The following is a 27,874-nucleotide window of genomic DNA, read 5'->3' as shown; positions in this document are numbered from 1 at the left end:
CTGGGCTTTTTGTGATATTTTTACACCTGGGGCACCTGCATAGATGTATGATGACAAAGACTGAGTGAAGTGAATTGAATTTACTAATGGCCCATAAAGCAATTACAAGGTAGCATGTGCTAAATTTTCTGTCAACAGTTGTTACGCTTTATGTGTTGATAACCATATAGATAAATATCCATCTCAACAGGTAGTCAGTAAAAAAACAAACATTGCATTTTTATAAACACAACATTTGCTATGAAACAGACCTTGAGCAGTTTCGTTCATGTAGTGAGTAACAGGGAGTAGAAAACCTGAAGCAGATGAGGAGCGGAGTGCTCAGAAAGAATGCTTTCACAAAGAAAAGGATATTGCTGCAAAACCACATAATAGTCCAACAGACAGAGTGCAAGGAAGTGAAATGTATAAGTTGAGGAGGGTGTCACAAGTAATGTTTATTAATATATGTACCTAGTTTACTAAGTCTTTGCTTCAACCATTCAGACTGACACAACTGACTTGGGGAGCAGAACAGGAAAGTGAATTATTTTCATACTGGTGTCAGGGAGACTGATGGGCTCTTTAAAGGTGAGAAGCAGAGGAACATTCTGTTTAGGAGGCTTTTTTTCTGAGGCTAGTGCAGAGTAGAAAGTACTTTTTAAAAAGAGGATACTTTTTTGCTGGACTAGTAGGGAGAAACTGCAGTTAAGATGAAGGGGCGGTGGATCTGTATGAAGCCAGATAAGATGTAATGTCACTACCACTTAGTAATGAGCTTTTACAGTCTTTATAGACTGCAGAGTCACTGACAGTAATGAGTTTTTGGCATTCATGAAATCTGTTCAGGAAGAATTGTCAAGTGACAGGAAGTAAGAAGAAAATTCTGAATTATTTGTATGAGAGAATTAAATTTTTACTAAATCTACATCACTGGACACAGTTTCACGGGTCATGCGATATGCAGTGCCTAGAATTAAATTAATGACAATAATTTGGATCATTTCAACAATAACACCACCAAAAACATTAGAAATTAAAATCTACAAACATTTCAACATTGACAGTATTAGCTAGTCACCCACACTGCAATCCATGTTTTGGAATTACCTTTTTTTTTTTAAAAAAAAAGAAACTCTAAACATTGTCATTTTGTCGGCGCACATATCATACATAACCAATTGCATTTGGTGTTCAGCTGCATCTGATTTGCCAAAGAAAATATCATGAAGGGGCAGTAGGCAGTGGAGAGAGAGCATTTCTTCAAAAAGAAGCACATTCCATGAGATACATCTGTGATACAGTCTGTGTGCCGATTTACATTTAACAACATTTACCAAAAAAACAAACAAAAAAAACACCAAAAAAAAAAACAAAATAAAAATACAAAAAATGGATATAAAAAAAGGCTAAAGAAAAATGTACACAAAAGAGCTGGTTTTTATCATTCAGTTGGCAGTCATTTTCACTGACAACAAGTTCCCAAAATGTTCAGAGGAAAATAAACAATAAGGCACCGTCCAAATAAAATAATAATAAAATAATAGGTTAACCTTATTGTTTAGAGATAAGAAAATGAAACAATGCCATTTAAATGTAATCCACATCGTACAAAATGTATAAAAGGACAAAATAAAAACAAGCTACATCATCCTATTGGAGGCGTCTGAGGAAAAATGTCCCAAATTTTGCTTTTGTCGACGTCCTCGGTTATTCTTCGGGCATTTTCTGTAAGGAAAATGTATTAAGTGAGGACTGGTGACCACTGCTTCAACTATTGTTTTATCGATTTAATATAGTGGAGCTATACACCATAATCCATTCTACCTTAATTTCTTATTTAAAAAATAATTTCCCCTTTAAATAGGTAATAATTATTTTCTGCACAGTCAATGTATGTGATTTACTGAATGCGTTGGTATATACTGTGGCTAAGGGTTACAGTTAAAGGTCACTAACCTGGTGATACACATAACAACAGCCACAATTATGGCTATCTGCACTGCTCCAATGATAGCAGCTATAAGTACATAGTGCAGTTTTTGGCCACTTGGCACCACATACAGGATATTAAAGTCAGCAACTTCCTCGCACTGAGGGCCTGCATATCCAGATTCACACCTGAAAAAACACACAACTGTTACTCCATACATTAGCCATTTGTGTTTATATTGTTATCGACATTATATTGTCAGCAACATTTTAGTGCAGTCCCTACCTGCAGGACGCAATACCATATTTGAATTCACACTGTCCGTGAACGCAAAAGTTGACATAGTCATCTGTGCAGGGAACTGGCATCCAGCCATATCCTTTTCCTTCTTCTGGATCTACTGTGTCTACATGCATTCAACAAATTCAGAGAGTTGCTAATTTTCAAATAAAATATGATATACCATTAAATAAAAGTACTTCTGACAAAACTTAAAATACTGTGATTTGTAACAGTTATATTTACCAAAAACATCAGGCTTATAGGACAGCACATCATCAGCTTTTTTCCCTTTGTCTTTGTCTGAAATGGAACAAATCCCTGTTCAGATATTCATGGTAAATACTAGGTTGCAAAAACACCAAAAGATGAAAACACATCTGCATCTGTAAAAGGCAGTGATACAGAGATGTTATCTGGACATTTGATGGCTAAAAGATCAGCATATATATCCTGTAAAGTGTCAAACAGTAAAATAATGAACAAACATCACATTACTGAGCATTTCAAGCCTAGAACCCCACAGACTCACGGAACAAGTATTAAAGATATTTGTGTTTGTTGTATACCACGTTCAAGTGTAAAATTTAACATCCAGCAATTAGTGTGGAGTAGGGGAGTAGTTGTGCAACAGTATACTAGAGATTATACTATAACTATATATGTCTTCAATGTCGATCTATTTACTGATCCAAATAAAAAAAACTAAAAAAAACTTCATTTATAGCAGGATGGACTGCTAACAATCATCATAACAATCATGATTATTTAGAAGCTGTGGTCTTTGACCATACCTGGGCACCTCCCCAGGTGTTTTACATCAATCTGCTCCTGCTTTAAACACGAGGCCTCTCGAACAAGGCAAGGGTTGTTGTAGGAATTCCCATCTGTGCCACACACTGGATTCTCGTTATGTCCACTGCAGTCAATTTTACATGAACATCTGGATGATGAAAGAGGTAAAACTCAAAATTAAAATGAGATACATTAAGATGGCATGTACTCTATTTGGCAGACACTTGTATCCACAGCATACTTTAGCAGTATAACAGTATGTGTGCTCCCTATGAACTGACCCCATGTAAGTATCTTGCACTGCCTACTCTACCATATGAGCCACATGAGAAGTAGCCATCTTTTGGTTCATATGGTACTGTCTTTGCGTTGATAAAAAGAACATTTTATTAGCAAATTTGATAGTCTTTATTCCTTTAAAAAAAAATTTTTTTTTACATCATCGATGCATGGTGTCCACTACCATATACAGTCGTGTATCTGTTGATGTAGGTGCCTGTAGGATGGTAAGTGCACAGGTGCAGAGGCAGAAGACACTGCCTAGAGGAAGAAGGGGGTGGAGACTTCCCTTTAAATGCTGGACCTGGGTTCTGCTGAGGAATACACTTCACTCTCTTTTTTGACTGTGTTAGATCAGGGCCTGTAGCTGTCTAAGCACAAGCAGCACAAGGAGGTGTGACAGTGTTTTCTGTCTTTCTCTGAGATTATTGTTAAATGTGAAACAGTTGAAAGCCTTTTCTCTGGGGAGCAGGAATTGGATAGATAAGTCTACCAATGCCTGCACATATCACCATGCAGAAAAAAGCATGTCTGTTGTATGTACTTGCAATGATTGAGCAAGTAAACTTACATTTTCTTTATCTAGTTAAGTCTGGCAGGGTGGAAAAAAATTGCAGATGTTTTCACCCTTCACCATATGTTTCATAACACATCGGGTGAGGTTGTAACACTGTTTTCATACTTGAAAGAGTCCATAAATGGGAATGTACATGGAAAATATAAGTGAACAGATAGAATAAAAATCTGATACTCACGAGTCCTCGTCCTCTGAATCTTCATCACATTCAGCCCCGTATTTGCAGTTGCTACATTTAGTGAGCTTCTTGCTTGAGTCTGCACCTGATCCATCATCATCTACGAGACATTATCGATTGCAAGTTTGGTTACAATGGCCTGTGACAGAATAATGTGATGGCATACAGATGAGACAAGATTTCCAAGAAGTAACTGGAGGGAGTAAGTGTACTTAAAGTTGTAGAGGTAGTAAGAATGATATTTTCCAGAAACTTTTGAAACTCTAAAAGGGGAAAAAAAAAAAAAAATATATATATATATATATATATATATATATATATATATATATATATATATATATATATATATATATATATATATATATATATATATGTGTAATGTTTATTACAATAAAATTTTTATTTAAAATAAAAATATTACACAGAGGGTTTTCTTTTAAGCACTGTATTCTTTGTAAACCATGAACAGTCTGTCATTGACCTGCACCTGACCTGCACTAGAAAAGCAGAAGTAAAAATAGTCTCATGCAGGCCTTTGCCACACACTCCTGTAGCTGACTCACTGGAGAGGGGGAAAACCAACATCGAGGGCCAGTGACTGGGAATGCAGCCCTACATCATAAAAAGGGTGAATGACGGGCACCGTGGATGTTAAAGTAAGATAAACAGTGATTTGGCTACAATATTTATGAGTTTCTGTGCCCATATTTGAGCTTGTGTCCATGAATGAATGTGTCCATAAATGATAATGTTTAAATACCAGATGCTTTCTTTTTACTGACAATGAAACAATAATAAGAGTATGATGAAATTTAGGCTACAAATTAAAAGATAAATTAATTACAAAACACTGCAAGTATACATTGATGTAAGCATCACGCAGTGTTATGCAAGAACAATGGTCAAGGACATCTGGTTTTGGTTTTGAGGGAAGAAATTAATGCGTAGTATGCCACATGTATGTGTGCGCACGTGTTCTTGCATAAGGAAATCCAACACTTAAGCTATACACTAGACAGACTCCTGACTAACATCTTTGAGAATCTTATGCCCATTACGTGATTTACAATCCATCACTTATGGTATGTAGGTACAGATATGCAGGGGAGACAAGTGCTTTCAGGTAGGAGGGAGCAGGTCTGTTTTTGGCTTTGTAGGCATGCATCAGTGTTATACTTTATTTACTTGGAACAGTATACCTGCTTGAACTTGGAAAAACATACTTAAACAAACCAAAGCTCTAGGTTGTTTGGCCCTTTCTAATTTTCAAAGCTATTACTGCATCTCTAATGTCTATTCCTTCATACACTGGCTTTATTTGCAGTCAGGGGCACATTCACCTTCATAGTTTTCAAAAGAGTCTACCTTGTGCTCACCTTCATCACTACCAGCCTTGGTTTGAGCTCAAATCTCTATCATTTTCTGATTTTACAAATAATCTACTTGGGGTGATCCACACTCAGAAATTAGACACAGATAAGGTGGAACTATGACTGACATAATAGTAGTATTAATATGGCATCAGGCATTTACACAGAGACAAAAATAACCATGTCAATGGAGACATTAGACGCCTTTACATCTATCAAACAGGCTGAACTAATAGCATTAATTGCCTACTCAAAATCACACAGTTTCTTAAAGAAATACTACCTGAAGTAATCACACCTCTATCAAATATAATAAATTCCTCCATCAACATGGACGATGTACTAAATCAATCAAACTAACAGTTATAAAACAACTGATCAAAAAAGCCAACCTTGACCCATCTTAGCTGTCAAACTATAGGAACGTTTCAAACCTTCCTTTTGTTTTTACAACCCTAGAAAAATCTGCGGCTCAGCAACCAGAGTCATACTTGCATCAGAACCGGATACATACATGATAGTCAAGGTTTAGGCCCCATCATAGTACTGAGACAGCGCTGTGGTTAAAGCAGTTAATGACCTGGTTTTGGCTTCTGATCAGGGTTGTGTCTCTTTGCTTAAATTGCTTGATCTCACTCTGGTACTATAGGTCACAACAACTTGCTACATAGGCTTGAAAATATTCTTAGGATTAAAGGAATAGCTGTTTCCTGGTTTAGACCTTTCTTACCTGATCATTACCAGTTAGAAAAAATAAATAAGGATATACAGCAATAACTGTGGGTGGTTTAGTGTACTGGGTAACAACATTGCCTCTCCTGTAGGGGACCAGTGTTTGAAACCGCATCTGGGCAAATGCTCTATGCTATACCAATAAGAGATACCTTGGGCAAGACTCCCAACACATGCCTACATCTGTAACGTGCTAGAAATTGTAAGTGGGTCTAGATAAGAGTGTCTACCAAATGAGTTAAAGGTAAATGTATTCATAAAACTTACATAATACATACATAAAACACTGCTAGTTTCCATGTCTTTGCTGATACACAGTTATATGTTGCAACCAAGCACATATATAAGCTAAATATTATTAAGGAATGTGTAAAGGACTGGATGCTGAAAAACCTTCTCTTCTTTGACTCTTGAAAAAAACAGAAGTGCTCTTATTAGGCAGCCAGAAGTAAACTGTCCAATTATGTAATAAACCTTGATGGTCTCCCAATCACATTGTGTTTGGTGTAACTATGGATCCCAGTCACGCATTTGAAGTTAATGCAAATAATATTTCTAAGACAGACTTTTTCTTACTGGTTGTGCTACTAAGTGTATAAACAACTCCAGTTAAGTTAAAAATGCAGCGGCCAGTGTTCTTACTAGAAGTAGAAAGATCATATTACTCCTATCTTAACTACACCGCTCTGGTTAGCTACATTGCTTGGGTTGGCAACACTTCACGCCTACACATCTAATTAGCTAAAAAGCACTGAATGTTGTTACAGAGCTGTTTTCTTTATAGCTCCCAAGCAATGTAAAAACCTTTTTGTCAGTGTTCAGGGCACAGGCACAGTCTCAATATTTAAAGTCAAGCTGCAAACCTATTTGTTTAATAATCATTTTGTTAACCATCTCTCATTTTAGGTACAGGTACAGATCTGGGGGGTTCATGGGAACTTAGAGTTATGGTAAACTGGGATCATATGATGCTGTCACTTAACCTCCCAACACATTCACACAAGTTTGGTGTGCTGATGTTCCAGGGTGCCTGATGCCTGCGTGATCTTCTGGTTCTATCCTTTTAGCTGTGCCACTACAGCTCGATCTGCTAGAGTTCACCTTTACACATTATACACTCCTATTTTACACACTGTAGTATTTGACCATGCCTAATAATATATCCTCTCCTTCTACTGAAGTACATCAACTGTTGATGGCTTGTTTTTGCTCAGTTTCAACCCACCTCAGGTGTCATGGCTAACCCCCCCACCCCCCACATGCAAGAAGTGGTAAAGAAATAGCATGCATTATAATGCAACTTGACAAAAGACAAATGCAGTGATTTATAGTACTTCATGAACAACAATATGGGCTGGAGAAAATGTTGTGTCTTGGAACCTTTAATTAGTATAGCTATAATTAGACAAACAAAACTATATTTAATTTATCCTAATTCAGAGAGAATATAAAAACGATTTTAAAAAATGATAATATGTGATTACCAATTAATTATTCACATCAAAGAGCCCCAGAAAAAGTGATTTGTGTCTGATTTGAAATTGAAATCACACTCTTGCCTAATTATTAGTCCTGGAACTGCAGATAGTTAAACAGAAACACAAGGCAACAATAGGCTTCTTGCCCTGCAGGTTTGGATCTATATGTCACTGACAGTGGAAATGGGCAGTGCTAAAGTTTGGTACAGTACAAATTGACATAAATTACAGATTAAGTCTGCCTAATCGTATTGCAATCAGTGCAAGGATTTGAATGCCTGAACTCAATCACACTGACCTTCACAGTGGCCTGTGAAAGTAGTGGTAGGACCACACCTTACCTACTCTACCAGGTGGGTTTCAGAAGCATTTACATTTTTTGCCATATTTATTTTGCCTTCACTTTAGCCCAATGGGAATTCTGTTTCTATTGACTTATCTATTATTCAAACACCCTAAAAATGAAGAAATAAGGTATAGGCCTGAGACACAGCACACAGAGACATTTTCCTTTGTATTTGTGCATCAGTGGCTGTCATCTTGACATGTTTTAACAAACATGCACGTTTAAACTCCTATTTGATCACAAATATAACCAGTAGTAGAATTTATTTGGACGATAAATGAAATGGACCACACAGCAAACAATGGAACACATGTACTGTTTGTGAGTGTATGAATAGCTTTAAAAGAGACTACAGAAAAATACTTTTATACTTTTACACTTTTATACTTAAAAAAACAAACACACTGCAAGATTTAATTCAGTGTATGGCAATCTAAGGTAATCAAAATTCTTGGTACCATTAATATTTGACAGCTATAAATAAGCATAATTGACATTTTGGCAAAACATACAATATGAGCTCAGAAGTATAAAGGAGATAACTGCTGAACACTGCTAAAACATTAGCAATTTTATTCTTACTATACCAAATATTAAGCCATGCCAAACAGAAATAACTAAAAACATGTTATCTTACCTCCATCCCCAGAACCTGAGCTGCTATCTGCAAAGAAAAAAACAAACATTTTAACACTTTACATGCCCAGTAGAACAATGAAATTTCATCGTTAAATTATTCTGTTCATAAAAGATGCATTGTTCTTATAGAGAGGAATATAATTATGATTAAAAGATTACGCTCCTCTCTAATAATTTGTACCAAGTGAAGAAACCCATGATTTAATTGGGTTTTACTTTTTATTTTATTTTTTAGCATTTTTTATTTAGTATTTTTGTATTTTAATACATGACCACATTTTTTTTTCCTAATTTGTAAAAATATACAAAAGCTCCTTTTGCAAACTTGTCCTAATTATCAAAACATGTAGATTTGTAAATTATATAGTTGTCATTCACTAACTGAACCTAAAACCTGATGTTTGTCTAACTTTCCGACTGGAGTCTAATCCACTGGAAATAAATTTGGAGTGAAAAGAGTATTCTTTTCTTTCCTATGGTCATTAATGGAGATAGTGTGATAGCTGGTTAGATAAAACAGTTTATCTATAACACGCAAAGTGACTCAAGTGAGCTAAAAAAAAAAAGTTCATAAGACTGAAAAAAGGTTTGGCAATTTGCACTCCTTTACATTTGTTTGAGTTTAGGAAAATAAATAAATCCCCTCTATCCTCTCTAGGTATCTTTATATTATTGAAAATGCCCCAGCTACACTAGTTTATCTTTAGTTAATTTTGATACAATTTGTCTGACACATCTGACTCCATAGGCTTTATATTACAAAACAGCATCTGCTTTTCCAACAATATAGTTGACGACAACAGTTGCTAAGATAAATCTGGTCAGTAAATTCAGGGACAGGACTCAGTAAACAACTGGTCAAGGGCTGTGCTTAATTGATCAAGAACCACAGAGTTTCTGTAACAGGATTTTCAAGACAGGGTTTTATGCTTCATCAGATATGCTCTTAGAACTGCCTGAGACAAAATTCTGAAAGCCTGGAACCTGTATAGATTCCCTTAGAGGTTGCATGCTGTCTTATCCCACAAACGTGGTCGAATAGTGAACAGCAAGTGTATTGTTACTCTGTATTGTTCTCAGCTGTGGTCACCATTTTAAATACAGCACAGCTCTCTGACATTGCATAATGTCCACTCTTCCACCAATTAAGTAGTGACTGAAAGCAGTGGGGGTTTTTGCATACAAATCAATGCCCCGCAGTAGACCAAATATAGGATAGAACACATCAGTGGTTTTTTTTTTGCCAAACAGCACAGGCAACTGTATTAAACTGCAAAAAATAAAGGTAAAATCTGCCTCCTTTAAAATATTTTAAAATGTTTTTAAAACAGTATGACTGCCACATGATGAGATTAGGGAATGGAAACACCATTTATACATCTCACTTGCAGTACATGCCATAAATTCAGCTGAAATGCACACGCGTGCACCTTTATGTCATCCACAGTCTGTAGAGCTGTGTGATGTTAGGCTCTGGCCGATCTGCACACCTCCTCCCGGAGAGCAACATTCCTGTGGAGTTTAACTCCAATCAAATTCTAACATATCAAATTCTAGTTAATGTCTTTAAAGCTTTTTAATTTGCTGAATCGGGCATGTGGGCTGATTCTAAAAGTAGTAAAAGTATGCAAGGGGCTGCAGTTTCTGGGCTTGCTGACAGCTATGCGTTCATGCTGGGGATCCATGATAGTGGTTCTTTTAAAAGACTGTGGACCCAGTGTGATTTTAAAGATAGATTATGTAAGTACTTATACAGAAAAAACATTATTACATAACTGAGGCGGAGTTGATATTTGTCTTTTAATGCAACAGTTCTCAGATGATTGCTTGGTGAGTAAACATCAGTATAAGTGTTTAGTCCAGTTCAGCTCTCAACGCACTGTGGTAGGGTTGGTGGTGGAAGTAAAACTATGCCACCATCTGGCGGAGCAGATTATTACAAGATGCAAGGTAACCCTATGAAGTGAGTAAATTCTTTTTACCGTGTTGGGATGTTTACATGCGTGTTAGGAGATTTTATCATCCAGTCTCTATATTTATTCATTTGTTTTAAGGGTTTTCAAATGACACAGTAATTATGACAGCTTTTATTCTCATAATTATATACATTTGAAAGGTCTCAAATGCAATTATAACATTATACTGATATGATTACCATAGTAGATCATTCACTCATGACCTCACTTCCATCAACAAGGACACTATTTCAGTGTGAACGGACTCAGAGGCAGTGCAAGCCAGGAAATGGAATGCAGCACAATCAATGTTTCAAAATGTTCTTCCAGAGTAACAATATTTATTTATTATCCTGTTTTTGTCTTGTTTTTGTCTTGTTTTTGTCTTGGAATTTCATCTCTGGACTTCTTACAGAATTGTCTGATTTTTAATTTGGAGTCTGGCAATGGGCAGAAAGGACTACATCATCAGTACTGGGATAAACATTTATCAGTAACTCTGATAACTTTGGCAGTTGTCTTATATATAATACTCAAATGTGTTAACTTGGGGAACTGAGATGACGTTATTAGTTAATTAGAAATGCTATTAGTAAATTAAAAATTAGATAATGATCTGGACAAACTCCAAGATGGAATAAAAGGTCAGTTCTTGGACCTACAGGCAAATTAACAGTTCTGTATTACTGATAGCCTATAAGAGGAAATGTCTATGTCAAAATTATTTTTTTAGGCATTTAGCTGATACTTTTATCCAAAGTGACTTAAAATTCTGACTGAACACACCTTGGTTGAGTTTTGGCTAAATGTTGTAAATGTAATAATTGGTAGTTATGATGTGAGAGGTAAGTGCAAGCTAACTGATAGATGGTATAACAACTAAAGATGGGGAAAAATTGAATTTAAAAAAGTCAATGAAGATCAGAGATAGTTCTGAGAGAATGGGTGACGTCTATAACCATTCAAGCGATTTAACCATGTATGTGCAAAGAAGACTACTATAGGGTTAAAGAATAAAAGAAAAAAATTACATTATGTAATATTTAAAGATTTTTCCCTCGAATGATAAGACATGCATTTCATGTGTGTGGGAGTTTATTTTATTTATTTTTATTATGCTGTAAAGCATGCCCATGATATGATTAATGAGTTTCATTTGTGCTTTATCCTTTAACCTATGAATTTAATATATTCTTAAGTCTGCACATAGCCAATTTCTAAGGCCAATTTTAAAGCAAACTCAATTTTCTGCATGTGACAGAGGCATTAAAAATCAGGCTGACCAATGAGAGCACCACTGCCAGGGTTTGCAATCCAAAGAATGGACATCATTGTAGCAGACCAATTTATCTCGCTTGTGGCAAAGCAGAAAAGTTTCTATGACAAACAACACTCACTGACTATAAAAACGCAGAGGCTAAAGAGAATATATGGCAGACCATAGCAGACAGCCTGGGAAAGGGTGATGAGTACCGTGCCACTGTTTCTAGGTGTTTTTTGTTTATCTAATTCTGTTTGTCTGTTCATGACCAGTATGAACCACAAATTGTTAGCTTCAGTCATTTAATGAAATGTCCATTAGTTTTTGCTGTAAGTACAGATCTCAAGTATACCAGTGTTCAGAGCACTTGATCACTCAGTTTAAGCATGTAGGATCCTGATATACAGCAAAGATGTGGACTGCGTGTGGATCCTTGAATACTGGAATGGGACACTCTGCTTTAGCCATTCATCAGTAGTCAGTTTCTGATGAGTATGACCACTGACTAGATATTTTAGGGTGGCAGACCACTCTCAACCCAGACGTCATACAAGCACATATAAAAGTCACATCTTCTCTGCTGTGACAGATTAACTTGTACTAGATTATCAACAAAAATTAAATAGAATGGCCACAACTAGTATGCTCAGTGTCTTTGAGCAAGTATTTTCTTAATAGAACCTTTCTAATGCGGAGGATCGTCCTTTTCTCATCTTCTAGTTTAATAGGGGGGGATGGAATAGGAGGCTGTTGATCAGGTAATTCATTAGTAATATATTATTTTCATGTTCCAGAGCCACTTGCATGTGATAGCTTTAGTCAAAAAATGACATGAGGTTTACCATGAAATCTGTAGCAAAATTTGTTTGGTTGAACAGTTGAGCATTTGCACTGGAGAAGAGAATTTTATCTTTGCTTTAATAAGAAAGAAAAACTGATGCCAAGATTCCGATACAGACCCAATCCAGACAGATGCCATTGTGGAAATTAATTTTAGTACTCAGCAAATTAGCATGATATAATAGTGACTCAGGCACTGCATTGCAGTGAAATTGTAAGAAACACAAAGGGATGTCACTTGTGCTCAGATAACATGTGGTCTGCAATCAAACCAGTATGCTTACTCTTATTTTTACACCAAGTTTGAAAGGCATGTTAGAGTTTGATTTAGGACTGAAGTAGCCTTATCTCACCAGGATAGCAGGGTCCAGTGGAGGCTAGAGTGATTGGACGCTGCTGTGTACATGCTGCTTGCCTTAGGTAACACTCATTCTGGTAGGTGTCCCCATTGGATCCGCATACAGGAATGTAATTCTTATGGCACTATAGAAGAAGGCAGACAACCAATCTAAAGTAAGCCAAGGAATACTGGAAGTTTCACTTAGTCAGCTAGTGTTAGCTCGAGGCCATGTGTAATGACTTTCTGAACAATACATGTAACTGAGGATGTGCTCTAATCATCAATACAGGTGATTAATTTTAACTGTTAACTTTTAGGACTAGGCCAAATACATCTGTAAACCTGAAGTGAATATATGATATAAAATGTGAAATGGACAAAAACATAAGAAATTTACCTGAAACTGGCATACACATTTAAGGTCTGCACCGTTATCACGGCAGATTCCTCCGTAACGGCATGTGGAGACATCACACACTCGCAAATCACTCTTCTTCTCAGACAGATCTGGAATGGAAAGAGAGAGCAAAGACAAACAGATAACTTTAAAGAGATTTACCAAAAGCACAGAGAAACTGACTAGAGAATATCTCCTGACAATCTTCCATAGGTGACTCTTCAAAGTTAATTTTCAAGATATCTTCAGCTATATAAAAGTTATGATTCTACATATAAAACCTTACACTGACTGTGAAACATCATAGTAGGTATCTACTGAGGTTCATTGGGGCAAAGTAAATTATCCGTATATGCAAATAATGTTACTAATTGTGTTACTAATTGATCAGTCGACCCCCTTACATGTAATTTTCAGTGAAGCTGTTTTGTTTCTGATCAAGGTTAATTATAATTAGAGAACATTTTCTGCCAAAATATGTTGAGAACTTTTTCTGGGACCAATGTTCTATGCCAAACACTTCAATATCGAGTTTAGAAGGGAGTGAGGGTGGGGAGGCAGGGGTGATGGGGTGAGGGTGGAGAGGCAGAGGTGATGGGGTGAGGGTGGAGAGGCAGGGGTGATGGGGTGAGGGTGGAGAGGCAGGGGTGATGCTGATTTAGCATGGAACCTTAGTCCTAGTTTCCCATTTCTCTAAACCATGTGACCATGAATGGATCTGATCAGATTCTAAGAGTTGTTATAATCACTAACAATCTTTTTTTCTGTTCAATCTAATAATCTACTTAAATTGCAAAATCAAACATTTCCATAAATAATGGAAGAACTGCAAAAAATGGAAGGTGGTCACCTATATTATTTATGACTAGTTCACCAATTGCTTTGTTCTCAATTACTTACTATATAAATGGTTATCCACACTGTCCTGGACAATGTCTATTGATGATCCTTATCATCAATGTCTGACTGGGAACATATAATCCTCATTAAAATCTGTCATTTGATTATAAAACAAAAATACCATACAAATGCTCCCCCCACTTAATCTAAACTCAAGCTCACAATGTTCAGAGCCATCAATGTCTCCAAAAGGAATTTTCTTGGCATCAGCAGTACCAGTCAAGATTTTATAATACCTCATCTGCATTGAATTATAATATAATTATAATATAATTCCTAAAGATGCATGCACGTCTTACAATGTCAGCATTCTTTTTTTTAAGTATTGTATAATGGTGACTTGCTGAAACTGAGTGGGTCAATAAAGGGCATTACAGCAGTTCTGAATTAAAGCCCATCTTATTGGGTTCAGTGTCACTTCCAAACATTCATTTAAGTTACGACCTGTCAGCACTTTACAGATGAGTCAATCGTCTTTGAATGCAACCCTTTGCCACTTTGCAACACATGACACTTTTAGTTAAAACACTGTATTAGAGAGTCACAAACGGTCACCTTCAAATACTTGTTTTAAGTGTTGCAAAGTAGCAGGAATTATATTTAAATACCTGCCCAATAGTATCATCTCTCTTCTCAACCTGTTTTCTAAAAGTTATACCAAGTTGTGTATATGCTGAAAAATACATATTTCATTTTACTTAGTGATCTCAAATGTTTTCTGTTAGAAAGGTTTGCTATAAAATGGATGAGATCTTAGTGCACAACAGTGAAAGACCATGATTTGAGATTTGAATATTTCTGGAAATGTATTCTCATTCTAATTGCTTTTAATTCGCAGTGATCAGAGTACCTCTACCCTTTGGGTGTTTCTAAATATTAAGGTGAAGGGTTATGCGTTTAATAATGTTACGGTTACGCAAATTAAGCTGACAACAAGAGTCATTAAAGGCATCAATAAAACTAAGCTAAATTAACCTAAATGAACCTAAATTAAGTTAAATTAAACTTTACCCACCCTCCCTTTACTTTTATTCTGATCAGCCCTCCCTTCTCCAGTGTCTCCAGCTTGTCATTTTCTGTCTAAACAAGTGTGTTGTTATCTTGTCGTATCTCCAGCAACATGTTGCCCAGACTCCCTAATATAAACAAATGGGCCTACCAATAAATTGTACATTGGCTTAAACTATAAGCCATTCAAGTTGAACCTGCTGGCTACTTTACATATAACTAGAGATCAAAACAAATATTCAACTTCACACTTATCAGGGGGGCCTTTCCATGATGGAGCTCTTGGTAGTCAGTTCCATTTCTCTCCACCTTTTCTGATGTCCAGAAAATACTGTCGAGAACCTTTCAATGAATTTATGAGATTTTCTTCCTTGGAAGAAAACAGTAAAGGAACAACTTCTGCTTCAGAGAAGCTGGAACACTTATGCCTGGTCTTTCATGTCTTTTTTTTTTTAAATTGCCTTTTATTATAAAACTAGTTTTTTTCTAAACTAGCCCCAGTGCTTAATTAAGCTGCACTTCAGGCATGTAGTGAATATGAGTGAAACAATAAGTAATAAGAATAAGAAGAGATGACAAACTATGGTATTTGGGCTATATGTGCAATTAAATTAGACATGCTAAAGTAAATGTGAAATAGATAATGGCATTTGGGCTATATGTGCAATTAAATTAGACATGCTAAAGTAAATGTGAAATATATAATGGCATTTGGGCTATATGTGCAATTAAATTAGACATGCTAAAGTAAATGTGAAATATATAATGGCATTTGGGCTATATGTGCAATTAAATTAGACATGCTAAAGTAAATGTGAAATAGATAATGGCATTTGGGCTATATGTACAATTCAGATTTAACAGTTCAAGGCTGTCAGGAGTTTACAGAGGATGGAATAGAGACAGATAACACCAGAAACAAATAACATAAAGGCTTTAATGCTCCACTAACAACACTGAAATTAGACATGCTAAAGTAAATGTGAAATATATAATAGTTAAAACCACTCGTCTAAATATGACACTGTAACTTGCTTTTGACACAAACAATGCTTTAGAAGATATAAATAATGAAAATGGGAAAAGATCCATGTTGAATGAGAAAAATGTGACTAGCAGAGAATTTTTATGACCTTCCTCTTTGCATGTGAAGCCATATTGTATGCTGTCAAACTCAGAATATGATGCTTTTCTCATGAGCTAAACACAAAGTATTCACAGTTATGGAGACTGCGATTTACCATGGTTGTTAATGTTAACAATTTTCAGCTACAGCAACTGAATAATTGATAAAGGAATACATCAACTGCAAATATATCTAATAAATATAATAATACATTGAAATATTCCTTTAGGTTTTGATATGTAAATGTTAGCTTAAGGACTAATGCTTTGTTTACTAAGAGATTGCTTACTTCATCCACCACTGTCAACAACTGTTATTACTAAACACATGATACACTGAAAACCTGCTTGATTGATTGTTGCTAAGAAAATGTATGCAACGTAATTCATTTGGATAAAGTGTATTTTGTCAGATTTCCCATTTTTCATAAGGCCAGTTTTCTCATTAAACCTTTAGATTGTGTATTGTGTAAATGCATAACTTAAAAATAAGTTAAATTCATATTTAATAGTATTTTCTGATCTTTTAAAAAAAACATTTTTTTTTATTTATTTATTTTACATTTTTGTATATATCTTTGTGTATATTTTTCTGCTTTGATTTCCCCCCGTTTTTCTCTCAGATGTAGTCGTTTCCCACCCCTCAGGTCATCTTCTCTATCACACAACAGCTGCCAAACCAGGAGACCTGTCACATGCTTCCTCTGAGGCACATGCAGCCACCGCATCTTTTCAAGCTGTGGTTCATGCAACGTTTGTGGACGTAGAGAAGACAGCGGTCAGAAGATAAGGCTATCTGCCCCTTCTGATGCATGAACTCACATGATTGGCCAATGTCTCTTGTAAATGACAGCAGAGAAGGAGTATGCCATCCCTAACTCCCTGAGTTTTGCTCACTCAGGCTCTTAGCCACAGATGACTGTGGCATCATTAGGGATCAAACTCACAATCTCCCAATGATGGGGAGTTTCTGTTGTGCCACTTTGAAACCTTTACGCATTTTTGCACAATTAAAAAGTATTTATTACTTTACTCTTTTCCACTGGGCCAAACAGCTACTAAGGATGTGTCAGGCCATTTTGCACCTTTGTGGACTCCTGAGACCATTTACACCCCCCCATAAGTGTTGTGATGGAAGTCAGAGCCAGAAAGTATTTGTGGTGCTGATGGGTTTGTCATTATCATGCAATGATAATTTCAGTCAACAACTTTGGTCGCCAAATGTGTCTGACAAAATGGATAACTTGGGAGTTGTGTGGACTGGACATATGGCACAAAACAGCACAGAACACACTCAAACCCAGAACAATGGTAAAAAGAGAGAAAGCATATCTCTGTAAGAGGCATATCTCTGTTTGTAGAACCAACCAGTGAACCCTCTCATTAAGCCATCCCAGCTAAACAACTCAGCTTAGCATGGTATGTGCACATTTTTTGCTGAACCATGTTTATGTGGAATGTGATAGGAACAGTTACTTCATGTACTCTGAACAATTTGGCCATAAAGTGGAAAATAAACTATTGTGGCGAAACTGGGGTCTTGTGGTGAAACGTGGTGAAAACGCTAAATTGATTATGTTACAGTTCAATATGTACACTATGATTACAGAATTGCAGCCTTATAAAGACTAATTTGATTTTATGTCATGCAAAAGCACATCAAGTGGACCTTTCCTGGAGCACAATGCATTGTTCAACTACCTCATGTCTCATTCACAGGTAACAGAACTCCTGACATCACCATAATAGATGTACAATGAATAAGGTGCATGGCTAGTTAGCACTCACATCTATCAAGCTAGTATGTTAGTATTAGGAAATTTGACTGAAAATAGAGTTTGGTGCAATAACTTATCGCTGGCTAGCTGGTAACAGCTCATTGCAATAACATTAGATATCAGGCAATGCTAAAATCCGCAAGGTTAACGATACTACACATACAAACTTAGTTTTGAATGTTTATTTTGAATTTTGTGCAAATTTCATCCAGTTACCTAGCAAGCTAACTACCCACCTAACTACTCTAGGGGCTCTCAATCTAGCATGCTCATTAACATATTATGGCTACGCCCAAAGTTTTCAATTAGGGCAGATCAATGTGTTTGCTGTTTTTTGAGCAGTGTTTTATAATATTTTTGTTGAGTGTTTCATTGAACATTTTATGAATGTTTAATATAAAAACTCTAGTTTTGCACAATCATTTTATGATCATTTATATTAGTTCCCCATGTTTATAATCTTCTCTCTTTAGACACATTCTAACTATCACAAAAAAACTTTATTTTGTTTTATTAGTTCCCATTTGGTGATGACCAGAGGAGGAGGAGTTCCACATCTGAGGCTTGGTACCTCTTAATGTTTCTTAGGCTGTTGAGGGGCTTGGACCTGGATGTTCTATAAAGCTGATTTCTGTAAATCTGAAATTAGACAACGTCATATAATATAAAATGCTTAAGTATCCAATCTCTGCTACACAAGTTTATGAATTTAAATCCTAATTTAGGTTAGCCTAACAATACACCTCTGACAAAGCATGTTGTTTTAGAAATTAGGAAGTTTGTTACACATATTCTCATAACTTACACATGCTGAATAATAAAGCCTGCTTTTTCCCACATAATTTTTAATTATAAGTTGGAGTTTAACACACATTAAATCTTCCTCTGCACCTATTTCAGTAAGGTGACATCCCTGCTCCGTATACATAACCCACATTACCTATTTGTAAGTAAACAGAGTAGGGGGAAAAAAAAAAAAAAAAAAAAAACTAAAACAAACACAGAGCCCTTTGCAATGGAATGCACTGAAGAGATAAAGCCAGCCACACACACACACACACACACACACACACACACACACACACACACACACACAGCCCTGTGTTATGCTTAGGAGTCAAGGCCACAGATGCACAGAGAGAATGATTGCTTCATAGAGCTCTAGAATGTCAATGCATTATAAATCCCTTCCCTAATAGTACCTCAAAGGGAAATCATAACCCCATGCAAGCTTGTTAGCAACAGGAAGGCTGTATATGAAATGAGTCTGGCCCCTCCTGTCTAGAGGAAGTGCCCCTACATACCAAACTCCTTAAAACTTCCCCTATGCTTCAGTGTATTAGGATGTCCTCATATCCTTCATCTGAACTCTGACCAACTAAACAGTTCCCACAAAAACTCTTTGTAGCCTATGAAGGCTGTCAGGCCAGAGGGACGAAAAGTGAAGTACATATCAGTCCGTGAGTAGAAGGATGGAACCCTTCGCATAAAGATCTATTTCATTTCATCAGACAGGTGCTTTAATTAAAACTATTTTCATCTGTGTTGATGGAAAGTTCTATGAAACAATGAACATACTGTTTGTTTTAATGAAAGACAAATGTTCTCTCTGGAAAAAGGAAATGTCTTGGTAATATGCTAATCTCTAAATACATTGCCTGGTCAAAAAAAAAGGTCACTACCTGGATTTAACTAAGCAAATAGGTAAGAGCCTCCCATTAGATAATTACTGCATGGGTGATTATGTTTCAGCTGGCAACAAGTTAATTAACCCTAACTGATGCAGTGAGTAGCTTATCATTTGTTAAACATCCATGTTGAAAGACACATCCTGTGGTCATGGAAAAGATGTTAATCTGTTTCAGAAGGGTCAAATTATTGGCATGTATCAAGCAGAGAAAACATCTAAAGAGATTGCTGAAACTACTAAAATCAGGTTAAGAACTGCCTGACGCATTATTAAAAAGTGGAAGGACAGTGGGGAAACATCATCTTCGAGGAAGGAATGCGGTTGGAAAAAAATCTTAAATGATCATGCAGGGTGATCACTTAAACGTGTGGTGAAATCAAATCGTAGAAAAACAACAGTAGAACTCAGGGATATGTTTAATAATGAAAGTAAGAGCATTTCCACATGCACAACGTGAAGGGAACTCAAAGGATTGGGACTAAACAGCTGTATAGCCTTAAGAAAACCACTTTTCATTGTAGCTAACCAGCAAAAATGACTTCAATTTGCTAGGGAGCATAAAGATTGGACACTGGAGCAATAGAAGAAGGTCATGTGGTCTGATGAGTCCAGATTGACCCTGTTCCAGAGTGATGGGCGCGTAAGGGTAAGAAGAGAGGCGACTGAAGTGATGCACCCATCATGCCTAGTGCCTACTGTACAAGCCTGTGGGAGCAGTGCTATGATCTGGGGTTGCTGCTGTTGGTCAGGTCTAGGTTCAGCAATGTTATGTGCCTAAAGAATGAGGGCAGCTGAGTACCTGAATATACTGAACGACCAGGTTATTGCATCAATGGATTTTTTCTTCCCTGATGGCACGGGCATATTCCAAGATGACAATGCCTGCCTTCATTGGGCTCAAATTGTGAAAGAGTGGTTCAGGGAGCATGAGACATAATTTTCACACATGGATTGGCCACCAAAGAGTCCAGACCTGAACCCCACTGAGAATCTTTGGGATGTGCTGCAGAAGACTTTGCGCAGTGGTCCAAATCTCCCATCATCAATACAAGATCTTTGGGAAAAATTAATGCAACTCTGGACAGAAATAAATGTTGTGACATTGCAGAAGCTTGCAAAAATGATGCCACAGCGAATGCATGCCATAATCAAAGTTAAAGGCGGTCCAACGAAATATTAGAGTGTGTGACCTTTTTTTTTGCCAGGCAGTGTAGCTCTGCTTTACCTATGATGTGTGAAGAAGATAAACTGTGCCTCTCTGCATCTCTGACTCTGTGTCACTTATTCTGAGACACAACCAGGTTCATGCGAGGCAGACAGTGGGACCAAGGGGAAGACTGGTTAAGAAAAACTGAACATTTTTCCTTAACATCCATTAAGGCACATGTTGAAGAAAAACTGTACAAACGAAGCACCATTTTCCACTGAATATTTGCAACAAACAGAGCTTTTAACATGGATCATTTACACCAACTTTGCAAGCTTAATGAGTATTTGCTAAATTCAGTTTTAAGTGCTCTGCCCCATTTGTCAAGATGCCATTTATAAGGTTAAAAAGGTTAACTTTCCTGTTTTCAGATTTCACAAAAAAGAAAATCCATATAGCAACATCAATAGTGGAATTAAAAAAAGTTATTTGCATCGCTCCCATCACAGAAATGAAGATATGGTTTGATATGACATTACACTAAAACTTGCCTCACCAAAGCACAACTAAACAAACAGGAGGCAGCAATGAGAATACAGATGAGAAAATATGTCAAGATGGGTTAATTTTGCACTGTCAGGCAATGCAGGGGAGGATGTTCCCCTGGACACTGCCTGTTATCAACATCACAAGCTGTCATATACCGTAATTGAATCAGATCTGATGACTGGGTAGGCCACTGAAGTACAATGAACACACTGTCATGGTAACGGAACCAATTTGAAATTAGTTTTGCTTTGTGACATAGCACATTATCATCCTGGAAGTAGACATTATAAGATGGCGTAAACTGATGGGGTAAACACGCACAGTCAGCAACAATACTCTTATAGGCCAGGACATGCAAATGATGCTTGAGTAGTATTATGGGGCTCAATGCGTGCCAAGAAAATATTCCCCACACTATTAGTGCATCACCAATTTTAACGGACACAAGGCAGGTTGTGTCCATGGATTATTGCTGTTTACTCTGAGGTCTGACCCATCTGCTTATGGGTATATGCAGATATTTTTTCAGTCTTTGGTGAGTCTATGGCTGTTGCAGCTTCAGATTCCATTTTTGGCTGACAAGAATGGAACCTGATATGGTCTTCTGCTTTTGTATCCCTTATGGTTCCTCAAGGTTCATCACAATGAACACTACGAGATGCTCTGTGATAACCACAGTTGTAAAGCATGGATTTTAAGTAAGCAATGTGGCCATTCATTGCCCATTGTCTTATCCATAAAGCATTTCTGCCCGCAGAATTTTTTACATTATGACCAACCCAATTATTGTTATAATCAAGACCTACAAATTAATCTAGAATGTTCTAAATTAAATGTTGCAGACCATAACTGATATGAAAGCTCCTGCATCATAAATGGCAAAAGACATAATCTAGAGCTAGCTAATGATAAATTAACATAAGAGAAGAACTGATTTTTGGGTCCTACCCACCTAACATTGTAATGTAAAGTTTGACATCCCTGCTCTGTATCCATACCCCACAGTCTACCACACACTTCACACTCAATACTAAGTACAGTGGTGGTTGTAATCCTCATCTGCCACCAGGTTTTTTGGCCTCTTCCATGAGTGACCTAGTTCTGATCAAAGGGCAGATGTTAGTTGGATATATATTTTTCCACACCTGCTTTGTTTCATATATTCATATATGAAATATAGCTGTCAACAACTCTTCTGAGTACACAAAATATACACACACACACACACACACACACACACACACACACACACTATTCTATAGACATCACTTGCTCTTACTGTTAAATTAACCAAATAAGCATTACAAAAGCTTAAATGGATGGCTATAGGTGTAGAAGAAACGTTACCACAGTATATATCTGTGCAAAAAAGTAAATAAATCAATATTTTCATGTAGCTGCTATACACAATAGTCTTGGTGAAGTGTAATAGAAATAGCAGTTAAAGTCAAGTGTGTGTAATGCAATAAATGAAAATGAAAACAGTGAATCTTAAATTTTTATATAGCTTTGGAAATACTACATATAACATGAAAATATCTGAATTCTGTGGGTTTTTGAGACTGGTGCTGAAAACAGACTCGGTGCGCAGATGTCCATTTGCAAAGTCTTAAGTCTGTAAGTGATTTTTAAGAGTACTTTTTAAAGAGTTTTCACTCCTGGATAGCGATCACCAAATTAGTCACAATGAGTAAATGTCTCTCTGACTGTGCTGGACTCTGTAATCAGCCACTAAAGATTTCACCATGATCCACCTGTTTTAACAAGCAGAAAACCTATCTGGAAGAAGGCAGCTCTCCTTACCTGTGAATTATTTAGTTTGTACATGTACCACAAGGGTAGGTTAATCTATAAGAGTTTGTGAGTTTGGAGGAGGGGGCTTTAGAGAAAGGTGTGGATGCAGAACATGGGACTGAAGGTGAACTATGTCTGAAGAAAGTTAGCAAGAACTGGACATCGATTACAGCAACTTGAGGTTTAATGAACCTAATAACATCTTGCTTTGCACTGCCCAATTCTTCCTTCTCACCCTTGCTCAAGTTCATGAAACCTAAAAATACAAAAAAAACCCCACTTTGCAGTGTCAGGAAAATACTGAACCATTATAAGCAATATGCTTATGCTTAGCTACAGAAAAATAAGGCCTATAGAGTAACAAATACACTGAATATTCTGTACCCAAAAATGCAGGTGCATCAGTCACATACACACAAACAAAAAATGTGCTTTTGGTAGAGTAGTTTTGAAAATAATGATATATGCTATGCACCACAGACGAACGGTGGTCCCAGGTCACTGACATGGATAGATGGATTAATCTGATAATCACGACAAACCCACAACCTCAAAATGACCAAACAACTGAATCAGCATCTTATGGCCCAGCACTGACAAAAACCAGATCTCATAATTTTTTTTTTGATAAGTCATCTTTTATCCTTAGTCCTACAACAGAACTTCCTCATGTTGGAAGAAAACCAAAGGAGGTCCTCCTCCTACAATTTTTGCTGTCAGGTGTTATGGTAGATGGTCCATAAAATGTGATATTGTTACTACTTTGAAATCCTTATTCATACTTAACTCACATATCTTGGTTTAGCCTAAACAGTTCCTTTTTCAAAGGAAATAAATAAAACACTGCTTGTGCTTAAGTGACCATATAAAATGATCCCAAACAGAATAACAATGTACTCAATGAGCACACTTCTTTGATAAGGGTGTTAAAGAATCACTACACCTACACAGTTCACAAAGTTCTCATGGTCCTACAGTTTTTACATTCTGATCACAGGCTTAAGATCTGTTTAAGGATTCTCATATATCTCTCTGAAAATGAATCAGAGGGCATTTATTGTATGACTACTCCACAAAGAACTGTAAACATGTAGAAATGGAAATGAATTCACAAAGTACAATATGTTATAGCCAATAACTTCTGCATTAAAATCACAGTCCCAAAATACATATATGTTAGAACTCACTTTTGGCTGTACACGCTATGACAGGAGATAAGGTTGGCATTCCTGTTTTTTTCTGTTGTTTTTAACACTCTATGCTAAGAATGTTCCTTAATTTTATTCAATGTTTCAAAGGTTGAATATATAAAGGAATATGTAGTATCTGTGGGTGGTCCTTTAAAAATATAATTATTCTAATCTGTCAATACTATGCAATTACTGTGATTACCTTTTTGTATTATAACAACTGTGATTCATTTACAGTTTAGGTTGGAAAAGTGTGGGTATTAATTTAATTTATTTGCCCAGTAGATGATGCTATTAGTCCACAATTCTGTGTTACGACAGTGCTGTGACAGTATGATTCGGCACTGTTACTGCTTTGCTTGCAAGCTTGCATAGCTGTCTATTTATTTTTCAATATAACCATACTGGTGGCCACACTCATCTTAAAAAAAATTTGATTGGTAAAACACTTCTGTAGCTCACCTGGTAGAGCAAGACTGACAACACAAAAGGTCATGGGTTTGATTCCCTTTGGTGTTCATACTCATAAATATGCAGCTAATTCAATCTGGATGTGTGTGTGCCAAAATGCTATAAATCATAGAATTCAAATAACACAAAAGGAAAGAGCTGCTCACTTCAGAAGTTATCTTGCCTGCTTAAACAAGCCTGTTGTGGCTGTCTTGTGTTAGCTTTCGAATTTGGTGAAATCTATGCTACCAAAGAGGAACTGATTAGTGGGTTATGAACAGTCATCAGTAATCCTTTTTTACTTTGGATTTATGATACAAATCTTGGAACGGACATTTTGAATCTCAGTTTAAGTATTCCTGTCAGAGGTATTTAAAAATGTTAGCTCATCATTATGAAATTGTGTTTTATACACCGTGTACTTACAAATATGGGATCTGAGTTCTTAAATTCTTAAGTAGTAGTAGCAGCTCATTTGCCACCACATCTGGTATTTCAGAATAGCTCCTTTTAATATCATGGTATCTGTGATATGCTAATGTGTCCATTCAGGAGCAAACTGAAATAGATCTTACAGTTCAATCTTACTGTCAATCAGGAGCGCACCCAAAACGAGCACAGCTGGTACTGACCATCACCGATGGCAGAACGCTAAGGGCATTCTTCATACCCAAGAGACTTTATTGACCTGCGTTTATAAGGCTGCGACTCCTCAAAGAGCAAAGGGAATTAAATGGCTGTCCCTCAGAGCCTGAAGCTTTGTATTTCAAACCAAGGTGCACAATGTCTAGTGCTGCTGTTGCTTTCATTCCATTATGAAAGAGAAAATGGACAAATAAAAAAATGTTTCATTACAGCTGAACAAGAGTGGGTTACATTAGAAAACAGAATATTATTTTAAGGCCCTAGCCTAAACATCTGAACAAGCAGCATGTTTTAATAATAATAATTCATGCATGAGCTGGTGAACACTTGGCTTTGACCATTTAATTATAGATGTCCATAATCAGATAAAGTAAAGAGCATGACTGTGGCTGTGGTGTATTAAGAATATGTAGGCCTACATACATGCAGCACTGCATTCATGCATGACTGCTGTAAGCTTAGTCATTTGAGAGCATTTAATATTTAAAACAAAGAAAAATGTATTATGTAGAAGTGAATTCATGCACCAATTACCTTCTGTTTTGGTGCATGAATTCACTTCAAACTGAACTGGTAAAAAGAAGTGTATGTGAAGCATTCCTCATTCAAGAGGCTGACCCATCTACTCAATCTTCCTCTGGCATGGACAGGACCCGACAGCATTTAGGACTACTGAAAACAGAAGGCCTGAGATTGCCAAGTTTTAAAGGAAACATCTTTTGTTGCCTTCTCCAATAACTCACGGGTTTTAAAACAATTATGTTATTTACCATGCGATGTTAATTTCCTATGATTACTCAAGGAAATGCAAAACAAAAATTGTATATGAAACTAAAATATGCAGGATTAACACAATATGTAGGCATGGTTGGTGGTGAAACATGACAATGAGAGTGATGTGGTAGGGTGGGGTTCAAGCCTTCCTTTTAAAATTGTGGACTCACCTGAACTGACTTAAAAGCAAATTAAAACCTTACAATAAAGAATTAGATAGATAGATAGATAGATACATAGATAGATAGATAGATAGATAGATATAGTTTTAATAGATAGATAGATAGATAGATATAGTTTTAATAGATAGATAGATAGATAGATATAGTTTTAATAGATAGATAGATAGATAGATAGATATTTGATGCCCTTTGTCAATTTAACTCGTTATCTCGAGCAGTATAAAGCAATGTGCGCACAACGCAAGCCACCCCAGGCCCAAAGTGCATCTTTACTATCTTATGTATTGTTTTGCAGTTATCGGATAATCTGAACACCATCCGGATAACATTATAACAGGCTAGTTCTAATCGAAGTAGAAGGCGTACCTGGACAAGCTTTTCCCTTGACGGGCACACAATCGCTGCTCTGAGGATATGACGCCTGAACGCCGAGCACCGTAGCAATGGTCAAGAGGCACAAGAGAGTGCAACGGAGATGGTGGCATTGTAGTGCTCCGATCCTAATGAGCCAATAGCCTAACAACATTATGACAGGGAGCTGCCCGATGCGTGCTTTACTTCGCTCTTATTTTGAACAATTAAAGTTAATCCGTCGCACAATTAACAAGATATCGCTAAAGCACATAAAAAACAAAATTGTTTTTCATCGACACTGCTTAGTTGTGGACTGATTTGCGGAATGTGTTTTTTTTCTACCTAGTAAGGTAGACGCATCTAGCAGTATCAACCCGGATCAGAAAAATCGTGCATTTACAAACAGAAACATTCCACTGTTGCTGTCGATGGCCTGTTACTCTCGCTTGGTTCCAGTCGTGGCTGTGCATGCACAAATAAGTGCGTTCCAGCCCCAATCGCTCGCTCACGCTTGCGCCGTCTTTGTGTGCATCTCGACAATATATCCTTCGCTGTCTCCAGCTCCGAAGCGCCAAATTCTGTTTCTTGTTTTTCCACTTGATGTGCGGTATACTGATGCTTCAAAAGCAATCTATATATGCTTTGGGGGGGGAAAAAAACGGAGCGCTATAAACCCCAGTCGTAAGAGCCTTGCCGAAAAGCCAACAACAAAGGCACCGCAAGGATGGTTTAAAGTCACGTGACGTAAATCCACCTCCCCCAATTCCCATCTGGGAGCAGACGTTGCTGTGGAGGCTGTCTGGGGTGCGTTTCCCGAAAGCGATCAATCTTACGGATTAAAACGAATGAACTAACGAATGGCACGAGAAAGGCATGAGTTCTGTGAATGTTTCCCCATTACCGTTGATTT

General features: G+C 36.8%; 1 protein-coding gene across 1 annotated transcript; it reads right to left on the bottom strand.

The window, feature by feature from the left end:
* Positions 1-65: 65 nt before the first annotated feature.
* tmeff1b (transmembrane protein with EGF-like and two follistatin-like domains 1b) lies at positions 66-27,874 on the bottom strand. The gene is made up of 10 exons (XM_027026908.3): positions 26,977-27,874; positions 13,379-13,488; positions 12,995-13,124; positions 8,584-8,610; positions 4,021-4,120; positions 2,986-3,134; positions 2,438-2,494; positions 2,198-2,318; positions 1,939-2,100; positions 66-1,707 (listed from the first exon to the last, which is right to left on the bottom strand). Exons 1-10 carry the CDS (start codon positions 27,134-27,136, stop codon positions 1,623-1,625), a joined length of 1,101 nt encoding a protein of 366 aa, XP_026882709.1. The 5' UTR covers positions 27,137-27,874; the 3' UTR covers positions 66-1,622.

Source organism: Electrophorus electricus, chromosome 14 (genome assembly GCF_041902795.1).
Source record: "Electrophorus electricus isolate QZ-2024a chromosome 14, ASM4190279v1, whole genome shotgun sequence".
NCBI lineage: Eukaryota > Metazoa > Chordata > Actinopteri > Gymnotiformes > Gymnotidae > Electrophorus > Electrophorus electricus.
This window is presented reverse-complemented; position numbering and strand designations above follow the sequence as displayed.